The 18,825-nt window shown below is 44.6% G+C and overlaps 1 protein-coding gene across 2 annotated transcripts in view; it reads right to left on the bottom strand.

The window, feature by feature from the left end:
* Nucleotides 1–220: 220 nt before the first annotated feature.
* The window catches only part of ANKRD29 (ankyrin repeat domain 29), a 60,532-nt gene continuing 41,927 nt past the window's right edge, over nucleotides 221–18,825 (bottom strand). Inside the window, exons 7-10 of one of the 2 annotated variants that reach the window (XM_032152641.2) lie at nucleotides 17,689–17,787; nucleotides 15,948–16,043; nucleotides 10,487–10,585; nucleotides 221–372 (exon numbers count right to left, since the gene is read on the bottom strand). In XM_032152641.2, the coding sequence (XP_032008532.1) occupies nucleotides 289–372; nucleotides 10,487–10,585; nucleotides 15,948–16,043; nucleotides 17,689–17,787 (378 nt within the window). In that variant the 3' untranslated portion in view covers nucleotides 221–288. The remainder of the gene's footprint in view (nucleotides 373–10,486; nucleotides 10,586–15,947; nucleotides 16,044–17,688; nucleotides 17,788–18,825) is intronic. The other variant, XM_032152642.2, reaches the window with a different exon arrangement.

The raw sequence follows: 18,825 nt of genomic DNA, 5'->3' as shown, positions 1-18,825 counted from the left end.
AAGTTAGCATTGTTGAAAATGAGTTTCTGTGGAATCTGTGAACATGCCAGGCCCCCCGGGAGCTGAGTTACAGGACACCATGAGAAGTCCATGGTGAAGGGGCAAGAGGGTCCTTGAGCTGTTTGGTTCTTGGAGCACAGAGCGTAGCTCTTCTTTGTCAGGGACCCACAGGGTGGGCATTCTGGGCATTTTTTTTTCATAAAAGAATTTCCAACACTGCTTGAAATGCAATTTCTTTTTGGACAATGTGGTTAAACTTTCTATCTTTCTGTCAAATATGGAGCTAAGTTAGCTCTTTCTGGGACCTTCTTTACTTCTCAGGAGACGCAATATACGTTCATTTTTGGTTAGTTCTGCCGGAAGTTCATTGGCCTGAAAGAAGAGAAGACGGGCATTAGTGAATCCCCATAGCTGGTGTGGTTTTAGGGATTCTAAAGAGGGGCATTTGACCCACCCTTTCTCCTTCACTAATGAAAAAAATCCACACTGGACTCACTCTTTTATGTAAAGGTATTACAAATCTTCTTTAAATGTATAAATATTACTTGTTATATCCTTATCTCATTCTTAGAGACATTTTCCAGCCAGATCCCTTACTAGACTGTAATCTCCTAGGGGGAAGGGTCCAGATCTAATTAATCATTGTATCCTTATCTCCAGCACAATGCCCAGCATGTCTAAAATGTGCTCAGTAAGTACTGGTCAAACTAAATGTTATACCTTATATGTATTTTATTATTTTATTATTATTATTTTTTGAGACAGGGTCTTGCTGTGTCACCCAGGCTGGAGTGCAGTGTTGCAATCATGGCTCACTGCAGCCTTGACCTCCCCAGCTCAAATGATCCTCCCACCTCAGCCTCCCGAGTAGCTGGGACCACAGATGTGCACCACTATGCTCGGCTAATTTCCGGAGATGGGGTTTGCCATGTTGCCCCAGCTGGTCTTGAACTCCTCGGTTTAAGTGATCCTTCTGCCTCAGCTTCCAAAGTGTTGGGATTACAGGCATCAGCCACCGTGCCCAGCCTACCTTATATTTATTAATGTATGACATGAGGTAGTCTGTCCACTAAGGACTTGGGACTGAGTCAGGACTCAGCAGGTGTCTTTTTTGTTTGTTTGTTTTTTGAGATGGAGTCTCGCTTTGTCACCCAGGCTGGAGTGCAGTGGTGTGACCTCAGCTCACTGTAATCTCTGCCTCCTGGGTTCAAGCAATTCTCCTGCCTCAGCCTCCCGAGTGGCTGGGACTACAGGCATGTGCCATCATGCTCGGCTAAATGTTGTATTTTTAGTAGAGACGGGGTTTCGCCATTTAGCCAGGCTGATCTTGAACTCCTGACCTCAAGCGATCCACCCGCCTCCGCCTCCCAAAGTGCTGGGATTACAGATATCGCGCCGGGCCAGATATCTTTTGATGAGAAGGCAGAGATAGGAAACCTCCAGAGCATAAGAGACACCTGGGAAAGAACAGCATTGGTGGCTAACACCTTCCACCTTACCCAGTATCACTTGAAGTCCTTTCTTTTCATATTGCTGCTGAGATACATCCATTAGGCATCTAGTGAACCAGTCCCTACCATTGACAACAGGTGTGATGTGGAAGTGGTTCTCAAACCTGTTGGTTTCAGGACCCTTTATACTCTCAAAAATTATTGAAGAGCCTAACAAATTTTGTTTTTAACTTATTAAAAATGAAAGCGGAGGGCTATGCACAGTGGCTCACACCTGTAATGCTAGCACTTTGGGAGGCCGAGGTGAGAGGACCACTTGAGCTCAGGAGTTGGAGACCAGCCTGGGCAACATAGTGAAACCTCATCTCTATTATTTAAAAAGAAAATATTTTCAAAAAGAAAAAAAAAAGGAATTAAAAGTGAGAAACATTTAAAAATATATTTATTAATTCACTAAAAATAATAAATCCAAGTTAATATAGTTATGAAAAATTAAATTTTCAAAAGCAAGTAAAAATTCTGAGAAGAGTAGCACTGCTCAACAGCTTTATATATTTCTTTCATGTGTAGCTTAGCAGAATACAATTGGATTCTCATATCTCCATCTGTATCCTGTCTATTGTGATATGTTGTTTTGGTAGAAGGATATAAAGAAAATTAAGCTTCACACAGATATGTAGCTGAAAAAGGAAGGAGTATTTTAAGTCTTTTTGGATTGTTGTAGATATTATTCTCTGACGCCACATCAATACTCAACAAATGGTAGTTTCTTGAAGGTTAAATGCAATGTGGGATTTGAAACCATATCAATGAACTTTAAAACCCACAGGTTTATCTATTTATAGTTGGATCTTTTACCTATGCATGGTATGTAACATGCACTGCTCATTTGGAAAATATCAGTTCACTGAGTTTGTAGAATGTTGGCACATTTCATTGTGCAATATCAAAAACTCACATTCTGGCTGGGCGTGGTGGCTCACGCCTGTAATCCCAGCACTTTGGGAGGCCAAGGCAAGTGGATCACCTGAGGTCAAGAGTTTAAGACCAGCCTGGCCAATATGGCGAAAACCTGTCTCTACTAAAAATACAAAAATTAGCTGGGCATGGTGGTGCATGCCTGTAATCCCAGCTACTCAGGAGGCTGAGGCAGGAGAATCCCTGGAACCTGGGAGGCGGAGGTTGCAGTGAGCTGAGATCACGCCACAGCACTCCGGCCTTAGTGATAGCGAGTGAGACTCCATCTCACAAACAAATAAACAAAAAAACTGATCCATCAGAAAAGCCTTTAAGTTTTGGGAAGCTGTTAAGGTCATAGTGGTAGATACCTTGTTCTTTCAAGTAAAAATAGTGTTCTATGAAAAAAGTGGCAGGTTCACTTTGCAATTCAAACAACTGCACAGGGACTGTGGAGGCTAACGCAACTCCATCTTGGATGCTAATCTGCCATGTTTACTTCTTTTTTTTTTTTTTTTTAAGACGGAGTTTCACTCTGTTGCCCAGGCTGGAGTGCAGTGGTGCCATCTTGGCTCACCGCAACCTCTGCCTCCTGGATTCAAGCGATTCTCCTGCCTCAGCCTCCCGAGTAGCTGGGACTACAGGCGCATGCCACCACGGCTGGCTAGTTTTTGTATTTTTAGTAGAGATGGGGTTTCACCATGTTGGCCAGGATGGTCTTGATCTCTTGACCTCATGATCCACCTGCCTCAGCCTCCCAAAGTGCTGGGATTACAGGCGTGAGCCACCGTTCCTGGCCAGGTGCTTTTTCTTGAGATAATCATCATACTTCAGTACACAGCAGAAGTGCTTTAGGCATGCTTTCCATTTCATCTCACAGAATTTTATTTTATTTTATTTTATTTATTTATTTTGAAACAGAGTCTTATTCTGTCGCCCAGGCTGGAGTGTAATGGCACAGTCTCTGCTCACTGCAGCCTCTGTCTCCTGGGTTCAAGTGATTCTCCTGCCTCAGCCTCCTGAGTAGCTGGGATTACAGGCGCCCACCACTGTGCCTGGCTAATTTTTATATTTTTAGTAGAGATGGGGTTTCACCATGTTGGACAGGCTGGTTGTGAACTCCTGACCTCAGGTGATCCACTCGCCTTAACCTCCCAAAGTGCTGGGATTACAGGTGTTAGCCACCATGCCCGGCCCAGAATTTTATTTATTTATTTATTTTTTTAGACAAGATGGTCTCACTGTGTCACCCAGGCTGGCATGCAGTGGTGCAATCATAGCTCACAACAGCCTCAAACTCCTTGGGCTCAAGCTGGGACTACAGGTGTGTGCCACTATCCCTGGCTTTTTTTATTTTTTTTCTGGAGAGATGGGGTCTTGCTATGTTGCCCAGGGTGGTCTTGAACTCCTGGCCTCAAGCAATCTTCCCACCTAGGCCTCCTGAAGTGCTGAGATTATAGGTGTTGGCCACTTTGCCCTGCCATCACACAGAATTTTATTATTATTATTATTGTCGTTATTATTTTTTGAGACAGAGTCTCGCTCTGTCGCCCAGGCTGGAGTGCAGTGGTGAGATCTTGGCTCACTGCAACCTCCACCTCCCGGGTTCAAGCAATTCTCCTGCCTCAACCACCTGAGTAGCTGGGATTACAGGCATGCGCAACCACGCCTGGCTAATTTTTGTATTTTTAGTAGAGACAGGGTTTCACCATGTTGGCCAGGCTGGTCTCGAACTCCTGACCTCACGTGATCCACCTGCCTTGGCCTCCCAAAGTGCTGAGATTACAGGCGTGAGCCACTGCACCTGGCCAATTACACAAAATTTTAAAAAGATGTATAGGAAGAGCCAAAATTGAATAAAATTGACATGTTTTTACTGCTTCATCAGAGACATTCTTAAGTACAACTGGTATTTTTGTAATTTACAAAATTTATAAAATAATTTACAAAGGCTTGTAAAATATTTTGCCAGTGCAGTTTAGTGTTCCTGCTTTGAGGTGTACTAAGGCCCCAACAGTTTCACCCGCCATTGCTTTTGCTTTTGTACCACTAGAGCAAATGTCAGCACAGTGAAAAAGGCAGATTAAGATCTTGTTTGTTTTTTTAGGAGACAGGTTTTCTCTCTGTTGCTAAGGCTGGAGTGCAGTGGCACAATCATGTAGCTCACTGCAGCCTTGAACTCCTGGACTCAAACGATCTTTCCACCTCAGCCACCCTAGTAGTTAGGACTACAGGCACACACCACCATGCCCAGCTATGTTTTTTGTTTTTTAATTTCTTAAAGAGATGAGGTCTTGCTGTATTGCCCATGCTGGTCTTGAACTTTTGGCTTCAAGCGATCCTGCTGCCTCAACCTTCCAAACTGCTGGGATTACAGGCATGAACTACCTCAACTGGCTAACATCTTTTTATTATCAAGAATATGGTTTTGAATTCTCTTTTAAAATTGTAAATAGATTTTTATTTTTTTTGTAGAGATGGGGTCTTGCTATATTGCCCAGGTTGGTCTTGAACTTCCAGGCTCAAGTGATCCTCCCACCTCTGCCTCCCAAAGTGCTGGGATTACAGGCATGAGCCACTACATCCAACCTTGTTTTGACTTCTTAGACCCCCTGTATGGGTCATGAAGATCTTCAGGGGTCCAAGGATCCCACTTTGAGAACTGTTTGTATAGAGGAATCAGAAGGATGTTCTTGTGGCCGGGCATGGTGGCTCATGCCTATAGTTCAGCTACTCGGGAGGCTGAGGCAGGAATATCACTTAAGCACAGGAGTTCAAGGTTACAGTTAGCTATGATGGCAACACTGCACTCCAGGCTGGGTGACAGAGTGAGACTCTGTCTCTAAAAAGAAAGAAGGATGTTCTGGGAATTTCAGGGGAGGCCATTAAAGGGTAAAGTGGCATGCAGAATGGGGGAGGGAGGCTTGGTTGTAGATGTTACCTGTCTCACCATATTTTTTTCTCTAGCAGCCAAGCCTGGAACCCCAGTTGCTTTATTTGGAAACTTGATCCCAGGTGAAGCTTCTGCAGTCCCCATCTTCTAGCTGGATCCTGCTCCCTGACCTCTATCTACTGGCTGGAACCTCACTTGTTAGGAATTGTAAGTTTGCCACAAGTGGTCTGCTGTGCAGCATGTCCTGTGGCTGCACCCCTTCTCACCACATGGGACCCTTGATGCCGATGCTGGATTCAATCACAGAGGAAATTATTATGCTATGCTACTACAGACCACAGGCTCCTCTATGGGGTCAAGTTCTGTTAGCTTAGTTCCTGCAGGAACAGATATTGTACAGGCCTAACACCTGGGCCTGCAGAGAAATGCTCCTGGTAAACAGACCTAAGCTTCATCCAGTCTCAGAGCAAACACTCAGGAATAACTGAGCTGTCTACATCAGTGGCTGGTCCATGGTAAGCAGACTGGAAGGTAGTTAGAGGAACCTCTACAGTCAAGGAGAAGGGAGCTTAAGAAGCTCTACCTCTGTCTACCAGCCTGCCAGCGTGTTGCCTTGTGTGACCATCTCCATGAATGTCCATATCCTCTGCTATTAAAAAAAGCTTTATACTTTCAAATCATGTTGTCAAGTTTTGGTCATTCACATCACCATTCTGTCTTCCATGTTGTTCTAAAATCCTGGTTTAATTCCTCTTCCCTCCCCGTTAGTCCCCACTAGATTCTCAGGTTGCTGAGATTGTAGAGATTGATGTGATGGCGAGTGCCCCAGGCTAGCCCCTAAAGGCTATCTCGTTCATTATGGAGCAGGAGCATAGGCCCATATTCATGCTACTACAGTATCAAACCACCAAATCTCCCCACTGCTCCTGAGAGAAGATGTGCTCAGTCAAGGGTGTTGGAAACATAAGACCCCTGCACCCAGGGGTATGGCTACAACCTGAGGAATGGCTATAGCGTGAGGAATGGCTGTTGGGGCCACTGGTTGGCCTTCTCCTCAGGCATCTGTCTCGAAGCCCCAGAGCAGAAGTCTTGGAACTCCTGGAGCAGAAGAGTGTTCTGTACTAGCTGAGAAGTCACTTTCTCCCGGAAGCCTCCAAACTATTCTTTTACTCCCCTGCTTACAGCTCTTGTCACTCCGTATTGCAACTGCTTTGTTTAATTGTCTTTATTCCCCACTAAACTCTGAGCTTCATGAAAGCAGCAACTGTGAATCTTATTCACTACTGCATTCCCAGCACATAGCACAGTGCATGGTATCTAGTGTTTGTTGAACGAATGAATGAAAGCCAAGAATGCTCCTTCTGCAGGAATCCCAACACCCTTGCCTATGGAGCTGCTATTAGTAAGACTGGCTTCTAGGGAGTGGCTGGTAGGAAGCTGGGGTCTTCCCTGGCAGCTCCTCCCAGGTGTCTGAGGGCTTCTGCAGTATGAAGCTCCAACAGGAGCGCCCACACATGTTTTCAAGTCATTTTTAAGGGAGGGTCCAAAGCCTAGCATTTTGCCCACTGGAAAATACTTATAACTGGTGATTATTCCATTATTCTAGGAGATGCACAAGGAATTGCATTTTTCAGTTTCTATATATAGGTACTAATATTTCCTCCCTGTGAAACCGCCTTTGCAACATTATAACTGAGGAAATTAAGACAGTGAAAGAAATCAGACCTAACCAACTCCATCTTGCCTCTAAACTTTAAGCTGTGCTTATTCATTGCTGGGCATAGGTCAGACTAACTTTGGGAAGGAATTCAGCTCATGGTTTGACTCTGAAACAAAACTGGTAACAGCCCTTTCCCGAAAAGACCCCCTTCTTGCCTAGGGACCAGTCTGCCTTTGTAGCACTAACAAGTTAGCTACAAGATTAGAAATTACAATTTAGGGCCAGGCGCGGTGGCTCACGCCTGTAATCCCAGCACTTTGGGAAACCCTGTTTCCCAAAGTGAAAATTGGTGAAACCCTGTTTCTACTAAAAATACAAAAAATTAGCCTGGCATGCGCCTGTAATCCCAGCTACTCGGAAGGCTGAAGCAGGAGAATCGTTTGAACCTGGGAGGCGAAGGTTGCAGTGAGCTGAGATCGCACCATTGCACTCCAGCTTGGGCAACAAGAGAGAAATTCTGTTTCAAAAAAAAAAAAAATTACAATTTAGGTTAGGGGTCATGCAGCTTCTGGCTCCAAGAGTTTGAACTGCCCCGACTTGCTACTGGAGGTAACATCACTATTTTAAAACCTAAGATTAGTGCTTGAAATATTTTGCAGACCTTGCACTTGATGGATCAGTGACACCACCCAGACCAGTAATCTGGCCCAATCACTTCTGCCATCGCACCGGGAAACAGAAAACATTAAGAAAACCTACCTTTGACCCCCTATGATTCCATCTCCAATCTGGCCAATCAGCACTCCCTACTTCCCAAGCCCCTACCCGCCAAATTATCTTTAAAAACTCTGATCCCCGAATGCTCGGAGATACTGATTTGAGTAATAATAAAACTCCTGTCTCCCGCACAGCTGGCTCTGTGTGAATTACTCTTTCTCCATTGCAAGTCCCCTGTCCTGATACATCTGTTCTGTCTAGGCAGCAGGCAAGGTGAACCCATTGGGCAGTTACACTTGCTTGGATTCAGGAGGGTCCAAAATCCAGCATTTTGCCCACTTGAAATTACTCATAACCATTATTGTCAGTAGTTATTCCATTATTCTAGGAGACACACAAGGAATTACATTTTTCAGTTTCTATGTAAAGGTATCAATGTTTCCTCCTTGCCTTAATTCAGTACTGGATAGCTCACCAACAAAGACTAGTCTCTTTAAGAAGTCTGGGCACAAGGTCTAAAGATAAGATCTAAAGAAAGGCAATTGTGATTTCAACTGGCTTATCACACAGCCCAGCCAGCTAATGGAAAACAAATCCAAGTATCTAAGGAGAGATAAGTAGAAATGTTATAGACAAGCAATTCAATGGGAATGGGGAAGTAATACTTCTACATGCTGAGTCAAATGAAAAAAGTGACCCCTGGCATGTTGTTTAACTGGCACTTCTTAAGGTTTCTTTTCAAAATGTCATGAAATGTTATATGTTTTTGTTTTTAGTATTAAAAAAATTTTAACACAGTAATATACACTTAGAAAAATTCAGAGTATGTTAAGTATAAAGTAAAGGTTGCTTTTCATATCCTTCTCTATTTGTAAACACCAATACCACTTCCTCCTCCAAAAGTTTGTAGTTTATGGCTGGGCGCAGTGGCTCACGCCTGTAATCCCAGCACTTTGGGAGGCCGAGGGGGGCGGATCACAAGGTCAAGAGATGGAGACCATCCCGGTCAACGTGGCAAAACCCCGTCTCTACTAAAAATACAAAAAAATTAGCTGGGTGTGATGGTGCACACCTGTAGTTCCAGCTACTCGGGAGGCTGAGGCAGGAGAATTGCTTGAACCTGGGAGGCGGAGGTTGCAGTGAGCCGAGATCGTGCCACTGCACTCCAGCCTGTCAACAGAGTGAGACTGTCTCAAAAACAACAACAACAACAACAAAGTTTGTAGTTTAGGCCAGGTGTGGTGGCTTATGCCTATAATACCAGCACTTTGGTAGGCCAAGGTGGGAGGATTGCTTGAGTCCCGGAGTTCAAGACCAGCCTGGGCAGCATAGCAAGAACACATCTCTATAAAAAGAAAAAAATTTACATTTAAATAAATAATAAATAAGTAAATAAAGTTTGTAGTTTAGTGCATTTTCTCTCCACTCCGTCGTGCAGGGTGGAGTGCAGTGGCGTGACCATGGCTCACTACACCCTTGACCTCCTTGGCTGGGTTCAGGTAATCCTCCACCTCAGCCTCCCCAGTAGTTGGGACTGCAGGTGCACACCACCACACCTGGCTAATTTTCGTATTTTTTGTGGAGACAGGCTTTCGCCATGTTGCCCAGGCTGGTCTTGAGCTCCTGGGCTCAAGCAATCTACCCGCCTCAGCCTCCCAAAGTGCTGGGTTTACAGGAGTGAGCCTCTGCGCCTGGCCCATGCATTCTCTCAAGACCTTTCCTAGGCTACTCTCCTCTGCTGCAATCTATACATGTGCCAGCTTAAGCAGATGTTGAAGAGGAGGAAGTAAAATGACAATCATTTAAAAAAATTCTTATTGTGTACCCTCCCACCGCAAAGTTTGGCCTAATTGTAAATGAAGAATTTAGGACTAGAAAAAAGTGGGTTTGTTTTGTAACAGTGGCATGTACTCCTATTAACAATACAAAAGCAACCAAATATAGCACAAGCAATTCTCAAGATACGAACATCGAACTTATGGGAATGGTGATAAACTACCAGAATTTTGGCATTTTTAGGGCACATCTTGGATGATAGAACGATACTCCCATAGTAACTGCTCTCCCTTTCTTCCTCACCTCCACCAGGAGAGTGCACCACTGATAATTGATAACCACCAGCCGGGCGTGGTGCCTCATGTGTGCAATCCCAGCACTTTGGGAGGCCGAGGTGGGTGGATCACTTGAGGTCAGGAGTTCAAGACCAGCCTGGCCAACATGGTGAAACCCCGTCTCTACTAAAACACAAAAAAATTAGCCAGGCTTGGTGGTCTGTGCCTGTAATCCCAGCTACTCGGGAGGCTGAGGCAGGAGAATTGCTCGAACCTGGGAGGTGGAGGTTGCAGTGAGCCAAGATCGCGCCACTGCACTCCAGTCTGGGTGACAGAGCGAGACTGCCTCTCAAAGAAAAAAAGAAAACCATTGATAGCCCCCTCACCCATCACACAACGCACGTCCATGGGGAACCTGGTGCTAAACCATTTGTAAATGACCTGCTTCTGGGTCAGGGTTTCGTACATAGCAGAGCAGCTTCCTCGCTGCAATCTATTGAAAGTCAGCCCTCGACACAAGGGTTTGTTTAAAAAAAAAAACAAAAAACCCACTGATATGAGTCAGGGTTTTTATTAATAGTAGAATTTCCTGGGTCTAACTGTACTGCTCACTAATCACCTACTAATAGCAACCTTGAATGCCCTTACTATGCAAAGAATGAAGATGGTGACTGGAGCCAGGGAGATATTTATCCTTCCTGGCCTAGGAGGACACTTCAAGGGGCCCAATCGAGTTAAAAGATTGCTTAGTGGGTACCTTGTTTCTCAGGGATGGGTCTGCCCCTGCTTCTAGGAGCAGCGAAACTGTTTTAACGTTCCCGCTGAGCACTGCTGCATGGAGCGCTGATGTCCCATTCTAAGAGAAAATGACAACGTGTGTCAGGAGTGAGCTCACAGCCATTGGCATTCAGCATGGCTTTCATCATAAACCATCTGGGTGATAAGACTGTAACCTCATACCCTTAACCTTCCTTATCTTGCCTTGTACTTTTCAAAGTCACATCAGCTCCTAGTATAGTGTCCTTGGATACATAACCAATGGTCAGTACAAATATTGCTAATGTTCTCTTACAAGTGAAATACGGAATAGGGCTGAGGGGACACATGACTTCATGGTCACTCAGTCTGTTTTACATACTTTGGAACTTGCCGCAGAAGAAACAACAACGCCGTGCCCAACATTTTTGTTCTTCAGAGACAACACGTACAGTCTGTAGTTTTGCTGAGCCACTTCCAGCGAGGCTAGAGGAAGAGCTGTTTAGCCAGCGGGCTGACCTGTCAGCCCAGCTACAGACACTCTGAGCACTCAGGCGGGCAGGACTGTGATTGTGGAGCTACAGGGCTTAAGAGGAAGAGTATGTGGGGTGAGGCAATGCCCCGGAGCTTTGAGTTGGAGGATTTTTGAGCACAGAAGGGCCTCATAGATGAGTTGTTAATGTTTTATGACATTTACTGCAAATATTTATCAAAATAAGGAACCAGCTAAATGCAGCATGTAGCTGGACCAGAGAGAGGAGGGGAGGAGACGATAACAAAACTAAGAACAGTGGGCAGTCATAAGACATGGTTCTAGAGGGTACAAATGTCTACAAATAGTACCAAAATGCAAACTTAGTTTCCTAATTAATTGCTCATAATAAAAACCACTCTGATTTTGTAAAAGAGTAAAATATCACACCCAGAGAAAAATTCCAGCAAAGCAGCATTTTTCTATGGTTGCTTTTAAGTATGTATGATAATTCACTACCCTTGTAACAATTTACTTGTCTAAATCTTAGCCAGTCTATCAACTTCACCTACGTGCAACACAGGTCAGAATTTTTTTTTTTTTTTTTTTTTTTGGAGACAGTATCTCACTCTGTCTCCCAGGCTGGAGTACAATGGCGCAATCTCGGCTCACTGCAACCTCTGCCTCCAGGGCTCAAACGATTCTCGTGCCTCAGCCTCCTGAGTAGCTGGGACTACAGGTGCGTAACAGCCGCCCTGCTAATTTCTGTATTTTTTGTAGAGACAGGGTTTCGCCATGTTGCCTGGGGTGGTCACCAACTCCTGAGCTCAGGTGTTTTGCCCACCTCGGCCTCCCAAAGTGCTGGGATTACAGGTGTGAGCCACCATGCCTGACCAGGAGTTTTTAAAAAGCCAAAAAAGAGTTATTTGAAACAAGACTAGATTTTGCAAAGTCCAAGCTTTCTAAAGCTTGTTCCTTTTATTCATAGAATTCACTTTCATAGATGGTTTATTCTTACTTTAAAAAATTTTTTTTTTTTTTTTGGAGACGGAGTCTTGCTTTGTCACCCAGGCTTGAGTGCAGTGGCGCGATCTCGGCTCACTGCAAGCTCTGCCTCCCGGGTTCACGCCATTCTCCTGCCTCAGTCTTCCAAGTAGCTGGGACTACAGGCACCCGCCACATGCCTGGCTAATTTTTTGTATTTTTAGTAGAGACGGGGTTTCGCCATGTTAGCCAGGATGGTCTCGATTTCCTGACCTCGTGATCCTCCCGCCTTGGCCTCCCAAAGTGCTGGGATTACAGGCGTAAGCCACCGTGCCCAGCTAATTTTTGTATTTTTAGTAGAGACGGGGTTTCACCATGTTGGCCAGGCTGGTCTTGAACTCCTGATCTCAGGTGATCCACCCGCCTTGGCCTCCCAAAGTGCTGGAATTACAAGTGTGAGCCACTGTGCCTGGCCTTAACAAACAGTTTTAACAAGTGCAGCTTTCTGGCTGCTTCTTTTTTTTTTTTCTGGAGATGGAGTTTTGCTCTTGTCACCTGGGCTGGAGTGCGGTGGCGTGATCTCGGCTCATTGCAACCTCCGCCTCCCGGGTTCAAGCGATTCTCCTGCCTCAAACTCCTGAGTAGCTGGGATTACAGGTGTACATCACCACTCCTGGCTTGTTTTTGTATTTTTAGTACAGACGGGGTTTCACCACATTGGCCAGGCTGGTCTTGAACTCCTGACCTCAGGTGATTCGCCCACCTTGGCCTCCCAAAGAGCTGGGATTACAGGTGTGAGCCACCACACCAGACCAGGAGTTTTTAAAAAGCCAAAAAAGAGCTGTTTGAAGCAAGACTAGATTTTGCAAAGTCCAAGCTTTCTAAAGCTGGTTCCTTTTGTTCATAGAATTCATTTTCATAGACGGTTTATTCTTACTTTACAAACAATTTTAACAAGTGCAGCTTTCTGGCTTCTAAAGCTCATGGCAGGCCAGGCACAGTGGCTCACACCTGTAATCCCAGTGCTTTAGGAGGCTGAGGCAGGAGGATGAGAGAATCACTTGAGCCCAGGAGTTCAAAGGTCAAGACCAGCCTGGGCAACATAGCGAGACCCTGTCTCCAAAAAAAAAAAAAAAAAAAAAAAAAAGCTCATGGCAGATGAAAGTAGCTCATGAGCTCATTAGGGCAGGGGAGAGAGGCCAACACATTGACAACAGCAGTTCTGTATTAACTGTCAGCAAGAATGGAATCTAAAAATATAAAGAGCAGACACAAAATATCCAAAAAGTATCTGGGGTCATTCAAGGGCAAGTAGGTTTTATATACATTGATAGACCCTGAGAGGACAGCCCCAAAGCTAAGCCACTGTGTCAATTTAGAACAGATTTGGTGTCCTGTATTTAATAAAACAGGAGCATTATATCTCAGGGGTCAGCAAACCACAGCCTGCAAATCAAATCCTGCAAGCTAAGAACTGTTTCTACTTTTAAAAATTTTTGCAGAGGCAGGGTTTCACTCTGTTGCCCTGGCAGAAGTGCAATGATACAATCATAGCTCACAGTAACCTTGAACTCCTGGGCTCAAGCAATCCTCCTGCCTCAGCTGGGACTACAGCCACACACCACTGCATCCAACTAATTTTTAAACTTTTTGTACAGATAGGGTCTTACTATATTGTCCAGGCTGGTCTCTAACTCCTGGCCTCAAGCAGTCCTCCTGCCTCGGCCTCCCAAAGTGCTGGATTATAGGGATAAATCACTGCACTCAGACTGTTTTTACATTTTCAAATGATTTTAAAAAGATCAAAAGAAGAAAAATATTTTGTAATATGTGAAAACATGAAATTCCATAGATACAATGTTCATAAATAAAGTTTTATAGGAATTAAGATTTTTTTTGAGACAGGGTCTCCTCTGTCACCTAGGTTGGAGCGTAGTGGCTCAATCACAGCTTCATTTCCCAGGCTGAAGCCATCCTCCCGCCTCAGCCTCCCAAGTAGCTGGGACTACAGGTGCATGCCATCACGACCAGTTAATTTTAAAAACATTTTTTGTGGAGATGGAGTCTAGCTATGTTGCCCAGGCTGGTTTGGAACTCTTGGATTCAAGCAATCCACCCGCCTCAGCCTCCCAAAGTGCTGGGATTACAGGTGTGAGCCACCGCACTGGGCCTTTTTGTTGTATTTTCTATGGTTACTTTTGGATTACCACAGCAGAGTTGGGGCAGTTGGGAGAGACTTGTATGGCCCACAAAGCCTAAAATATTTGCTATCTGGTAACAGTAATATTTACTAACATTTCAGTAAATATTACTAGACATAAATATTTACTCTATAGTATATATAGTATATGTTTATATTATATAGTAGATACTATATATTATATTGTATGTATTTACAGTATATAGTATATATTGTATAGTATAGACTGTATATAGTAAATATATGCCATATACTAATCTACCTCCTGGCCGAGGCAGGAGGATTGCTTAAGGCCAGGAGTTTGAGACCAGCTTGGACAATATAGTGAGACCCTATCTCTACAACAAATTTAAAAATTAGATGGGTGCAGTGGTGTGTGGCTGTAGTCCTAGCTGAGGCAGGAGGATTACTTGAGCGCAGGAATTCAAGATAACTGTGAGCGACGATTGCATCGTTGTACTCAAGCTTGGGCAACACAGTGAAACCCTGTCTCTGAAAAAATGTAAATTTATACTATATATATACTATATGTATACTGTATATATATATACTATATATAGTAAACTGTATTTATATAGTGTATATATACAGTATACATATAGTATACATATATATGTATATATAGTATAGTGTATAGTGTATATATACTATATATACACAGTATATACTACAGTATATATATACTATACACTTATATATAGTGTATAGTAAATACATTCTGTAGTATATATTTGCTATAGTAATATTTATATATATTTATATATTAATAAATATACTTTCACTGTAGTAAATATATTAGTAATATTTATTACTATTTAGTAATATTTACTAAAATATTAGTAAGCATTACTATTAATATAATAATATAATAATAAAATCAATATAATCAATCATATATATTATATTAGTAAATACAAACACTAATATTTATTAAGCCTTTACAGAAAAAGTTCGCTGACTCCTGATCTATACTATAGGTTAGAAATATTTTAATTAAAAATGATCAAAATTTAGGCCAGGTGGGGTGGCTCATGCCAGTAATCCCAGCACTTTGGGAGGCTGAGGCAAGTAGATCACTTGAGTTCAGGAGTTCGAGACCAGCCTGGCCAATATGGTGAAACCCCATCTCTACCAAAAATACAAAAAGCTGGGCGTGGTGGCAGCGTGGCTGTAATCCCAGCTACTTGGGAGGCTGAGGCAGGAGAATCACTTGAATCTGGGAGGCAGAGGTTACAGTGAGCCGAGATCACGCCATTGCACTCCAGTCTGGGCTACAAAGGGAGACTCCATCTCAAAAAGCAAAACAAAACAAAACGAAAAGATCAAAACTTAAAAAAAGAGTTTTGGCTCTGTTTTTCAGGGGACCCGGGTCTCCATACTGACGTATTTTCTGAGGCTTCCAGGTGTTTGAGGCTTATTTTATTTCACTTAAGGGAACAAAACAGAGTGGTTCTTTCCTCAAGAAAATGAAGAGAATGGACATAAGTGTCTGTTCTTCTTCCTTGATTTCACAAATCCTCCAAATGGTGTCAATATGGTATACTTTCCAATTTAGCTATTTCATTACTACTGTCGATTTTTTTTTTCTGGAAAACTAGGTAATGACAGACTGTGGTTCACTCTTTCTACCACCTCCCACTTCTACCAGTGCCCCTGGGATCTCCAGCATCAAGAAGCTGCAGGTGTGTTCTCTCAAGAATCCAACCAACCAGGCTAACTGCACCCAAGTTCTACACAGTGCCCAAGTGAGGACTTACTTTCTAACCTCTCTCTTACAGATTAGTAAAATTTATCTTTAGGTCTTACCTTCAAAATACCAAGAGTGGGTGAGAATTTAAGCAACTCTTCTATGACATCATTATACCCTTTGTTGGCTGCTTTCAATAATGCTGTTGTGCCATCCTTAACAGAAAGACAAAAATAAAAGTTGATTATTAACATATGTCTGTGTTGCTTGAGAGCTGTCAGTTGGGAACTGGAAAGTACCGTTGTCAGAAACTAATGACATGTGTAAATTAAGCACAGATCAGCAATGTCTCTTAATCTAGGAGCATTTTAGAGAATATTAAGCAGTTAATTCTGCATGAAAGAGTATCAGATAAACCGTGACTTAGATTATGTTAGAACTCTGCCATTTGGGAATTCATACTCCTATAGTTCCTGAGAACACCGGGCAGGGGACAAGGGGAATTTCAAGAGCATATTTTTAGGCCATGGATGGACCAAAAAGGCATTCTCTGCTGTTCATAACTTAGGAGAAATGGTTAACTGTCTTTAATAATTTAGATCATTGTTGAGCTGTATTTACTGTTTCTAAAAAAATTTATACAACCTTGCCCTAGTCTGTGTGTGGGTAGTGCTGGTTAGGGGCAGGGGTGATAGATTAAAATCTGCTAGAAGGCCAAGTGCAGTGTCTCACGCCTGTAATTCTAGCACTTTGGAAGGCCAAGGCGGGAGGGTCACTTGAAACCCCGTCTCTACCAAAAATACAATAGCCGGGTGTGGTGGCCCGTGCCTGTAGTCCCAGCTACTGCGGAGGCTGAGGCACGAGAATCACTTGAACCCGGAGGCGGAAGTTACAGTGAGCTGAGATCGTGCCACTGCACCCCAGCCTGGGTGACAGAGTGAGACTCTGTCTCAGAAAAAAATAAAATAAAACCTGCTAAAAAAGAATGAAAAGCCAAATTCAAAAATTAATATTTAGCTTCCGTCATTACTTTTTGGCTCAAGAACACAGTATCCAAATTCCTTTTTCTCTCGCTTTCACGTATCAATCGCTGTGTTTGGAGGATTTAGTTCACAATTCTCCCGTAGCCAAGAAACCACTTCGGCCTGCCATTAGGGTTTATCTGTAACCAGAAAGAAGGAAGATGGAATTCGGGGGCGGGGGGTTCTTTTCTGGCTTCAGAGATTGTGGGAAGAAGAGTGGGAGAGAGGGCAGTGAAATGGTGGCGAACGCGTCTGGTGATTTCCCTTTTTTGAAGCTTACACTTGGATAGGGGAAGGTGGGTTACGTAAGCAAGGGTTATAAAAAGGCCATAGCAAAACACAAAAAGCGAACAGCATAGGTGGTCAGGCTGTCTTCAAGCCTTCCTTATGGGGAAAAGGGCCTGCTGTGGAGCACACAGAGGCAGTATTAGATGACACCAGCAGAGGCCAGTGGAGACTGGCGGGCCGACAGGGGTCGGGGTGCAGGGGGTCTGCAGCTCCAGGGAGCAGGGGCGAGAGGCAGGGCCTGCAGGAGGCGCAGCACCAGCCAGGGGATCCCCCTAGGACAGCCCCCAGGACAGCCGGGAGGCCCCGTCTCTACCGCCCCCAGGCCTGAGGCTAAGATTCCACCCTCTCTAGTGCGTCCCAAGGTCATCTCGGGTGGAGGAGGAGAGAGACCGAGCGGCACCGAATCGGACTTCGACTTTGTTTTCCTGCTCAAGAGCAGGCGGAGGTTGGGAGGAAGCCCATGTGGGCTGCAGACTCAGTCAAGACACGTTTTCTCCGCACAGGCGCGCTAGGAGGCTTCGCTCTGTGGCCGAGCGACCCGGGCACTTACGTTCCGCGCAGCGTCGCGGTCGGCTCCGCGCAGCAGCATCACCCGCACCACCTCGCTGTGGCCCATCTGGGACGCGATCCACAGGGGCGCTGTCCCGTCCTGCGGGAAGAGGAGGCGGCGGCCGCCGTGACTGGGGCGCCCGGCCCCACCCGCTCACAGAACGTCTTTTAACACCAGGGGTCTGAAAGCGAAAACCCCGGGAAGGCACTCCCTGACCACAGATCACACTCTCCAGCTGATCCACACCGCCCAGGAGTCAGTGAGAAAAGAGGGGGTGTGTGTAGCCCACGGACGCAGGCGGCACGTGGCTGAGCCTGGGCTACTTGAATAATTGCCAGTATTCAAATTTTGGCTTATAAAATCATCCATTTTGTGGCTGGATCTTTTACCAAAAAGGGTGGTACAGACTTCGTGGAAGGATGCGTGGGAACCTTGCTTTGAAGGCTTGGGGGAGCAGCTGACCTGTATACATACACCACAGCAGAACCAAATTCCACAAACCCAGAGAGAAGCCGGCCTATTCCCCCTAGACTGTCCATTTCTTTGCTTTCCCAGTGGGTCACACCTTAATGTTCACACAATACACCCTTCATTCCCATAGAAAGCAGGCAGTTTCCTTTGAGGTGGGGTCTGTGGGTCAGAGAACTCAAGTCATTTCTCCTACTCTTCTAGTCTGGTGTCCAGAACCCTCCACAGCCACCTCATTTCTCAGGGGGCTTAATTTTAGGTGGAATGTGTTGTTGTGTCTTCTAGGAAGTGATGCACATAAACTAGTTATGGCAGGACAGCATTTTGGGGAATATTTCCTCTGCGTATATTTGGAAGTATTTCCCCAATATTGCTTTCTCTGTGCACAGTAGGCCATGAAGTGGAGATAATACTGCTCCAGAGGAGAAAAAAGTAAAACATGCAAGGGATGGAGAAGGATTTGACAGTAGGGTGGTTCCCAGCAGATGGGATGGAAACTGGGAAAGCCTTCCAATGTGTGAAGGAGCTAGAGAGGGAGGGGGAAGGCGGAGGTCACATGAGAGTGTCCACGTTTTCTTCCCCCTCTGCGTTGAATCTCGGGCGTGTTGTCGGGGAGAGGTAACCTAGGTTGTCGTAGAAACATCAGGTCAGTTATGGGGAATTCCAGAT

This window comes from Hylobates moloch, unplaced genomic scaffold (genome assembly GCF_009828535.3).
Source record: "Hylobates moloch isolate HMO894 unplaced genomic scaffold, HMol_V3 SCAFFOLD_5, whole genome shotgun sequence".
In the NCBI taxonomy this organism is placed as follows: Eukaryota; Metazoa; Chordata; class Mammalia; order Primates; family Hylobatidae; genus Hylobates; species Hylobates moloch.
The sequence above is the reverse complement of the archived record's forward strand: the minus strand, read 5'-3'. Positions and strand labels throughout refer to the sequence as shown.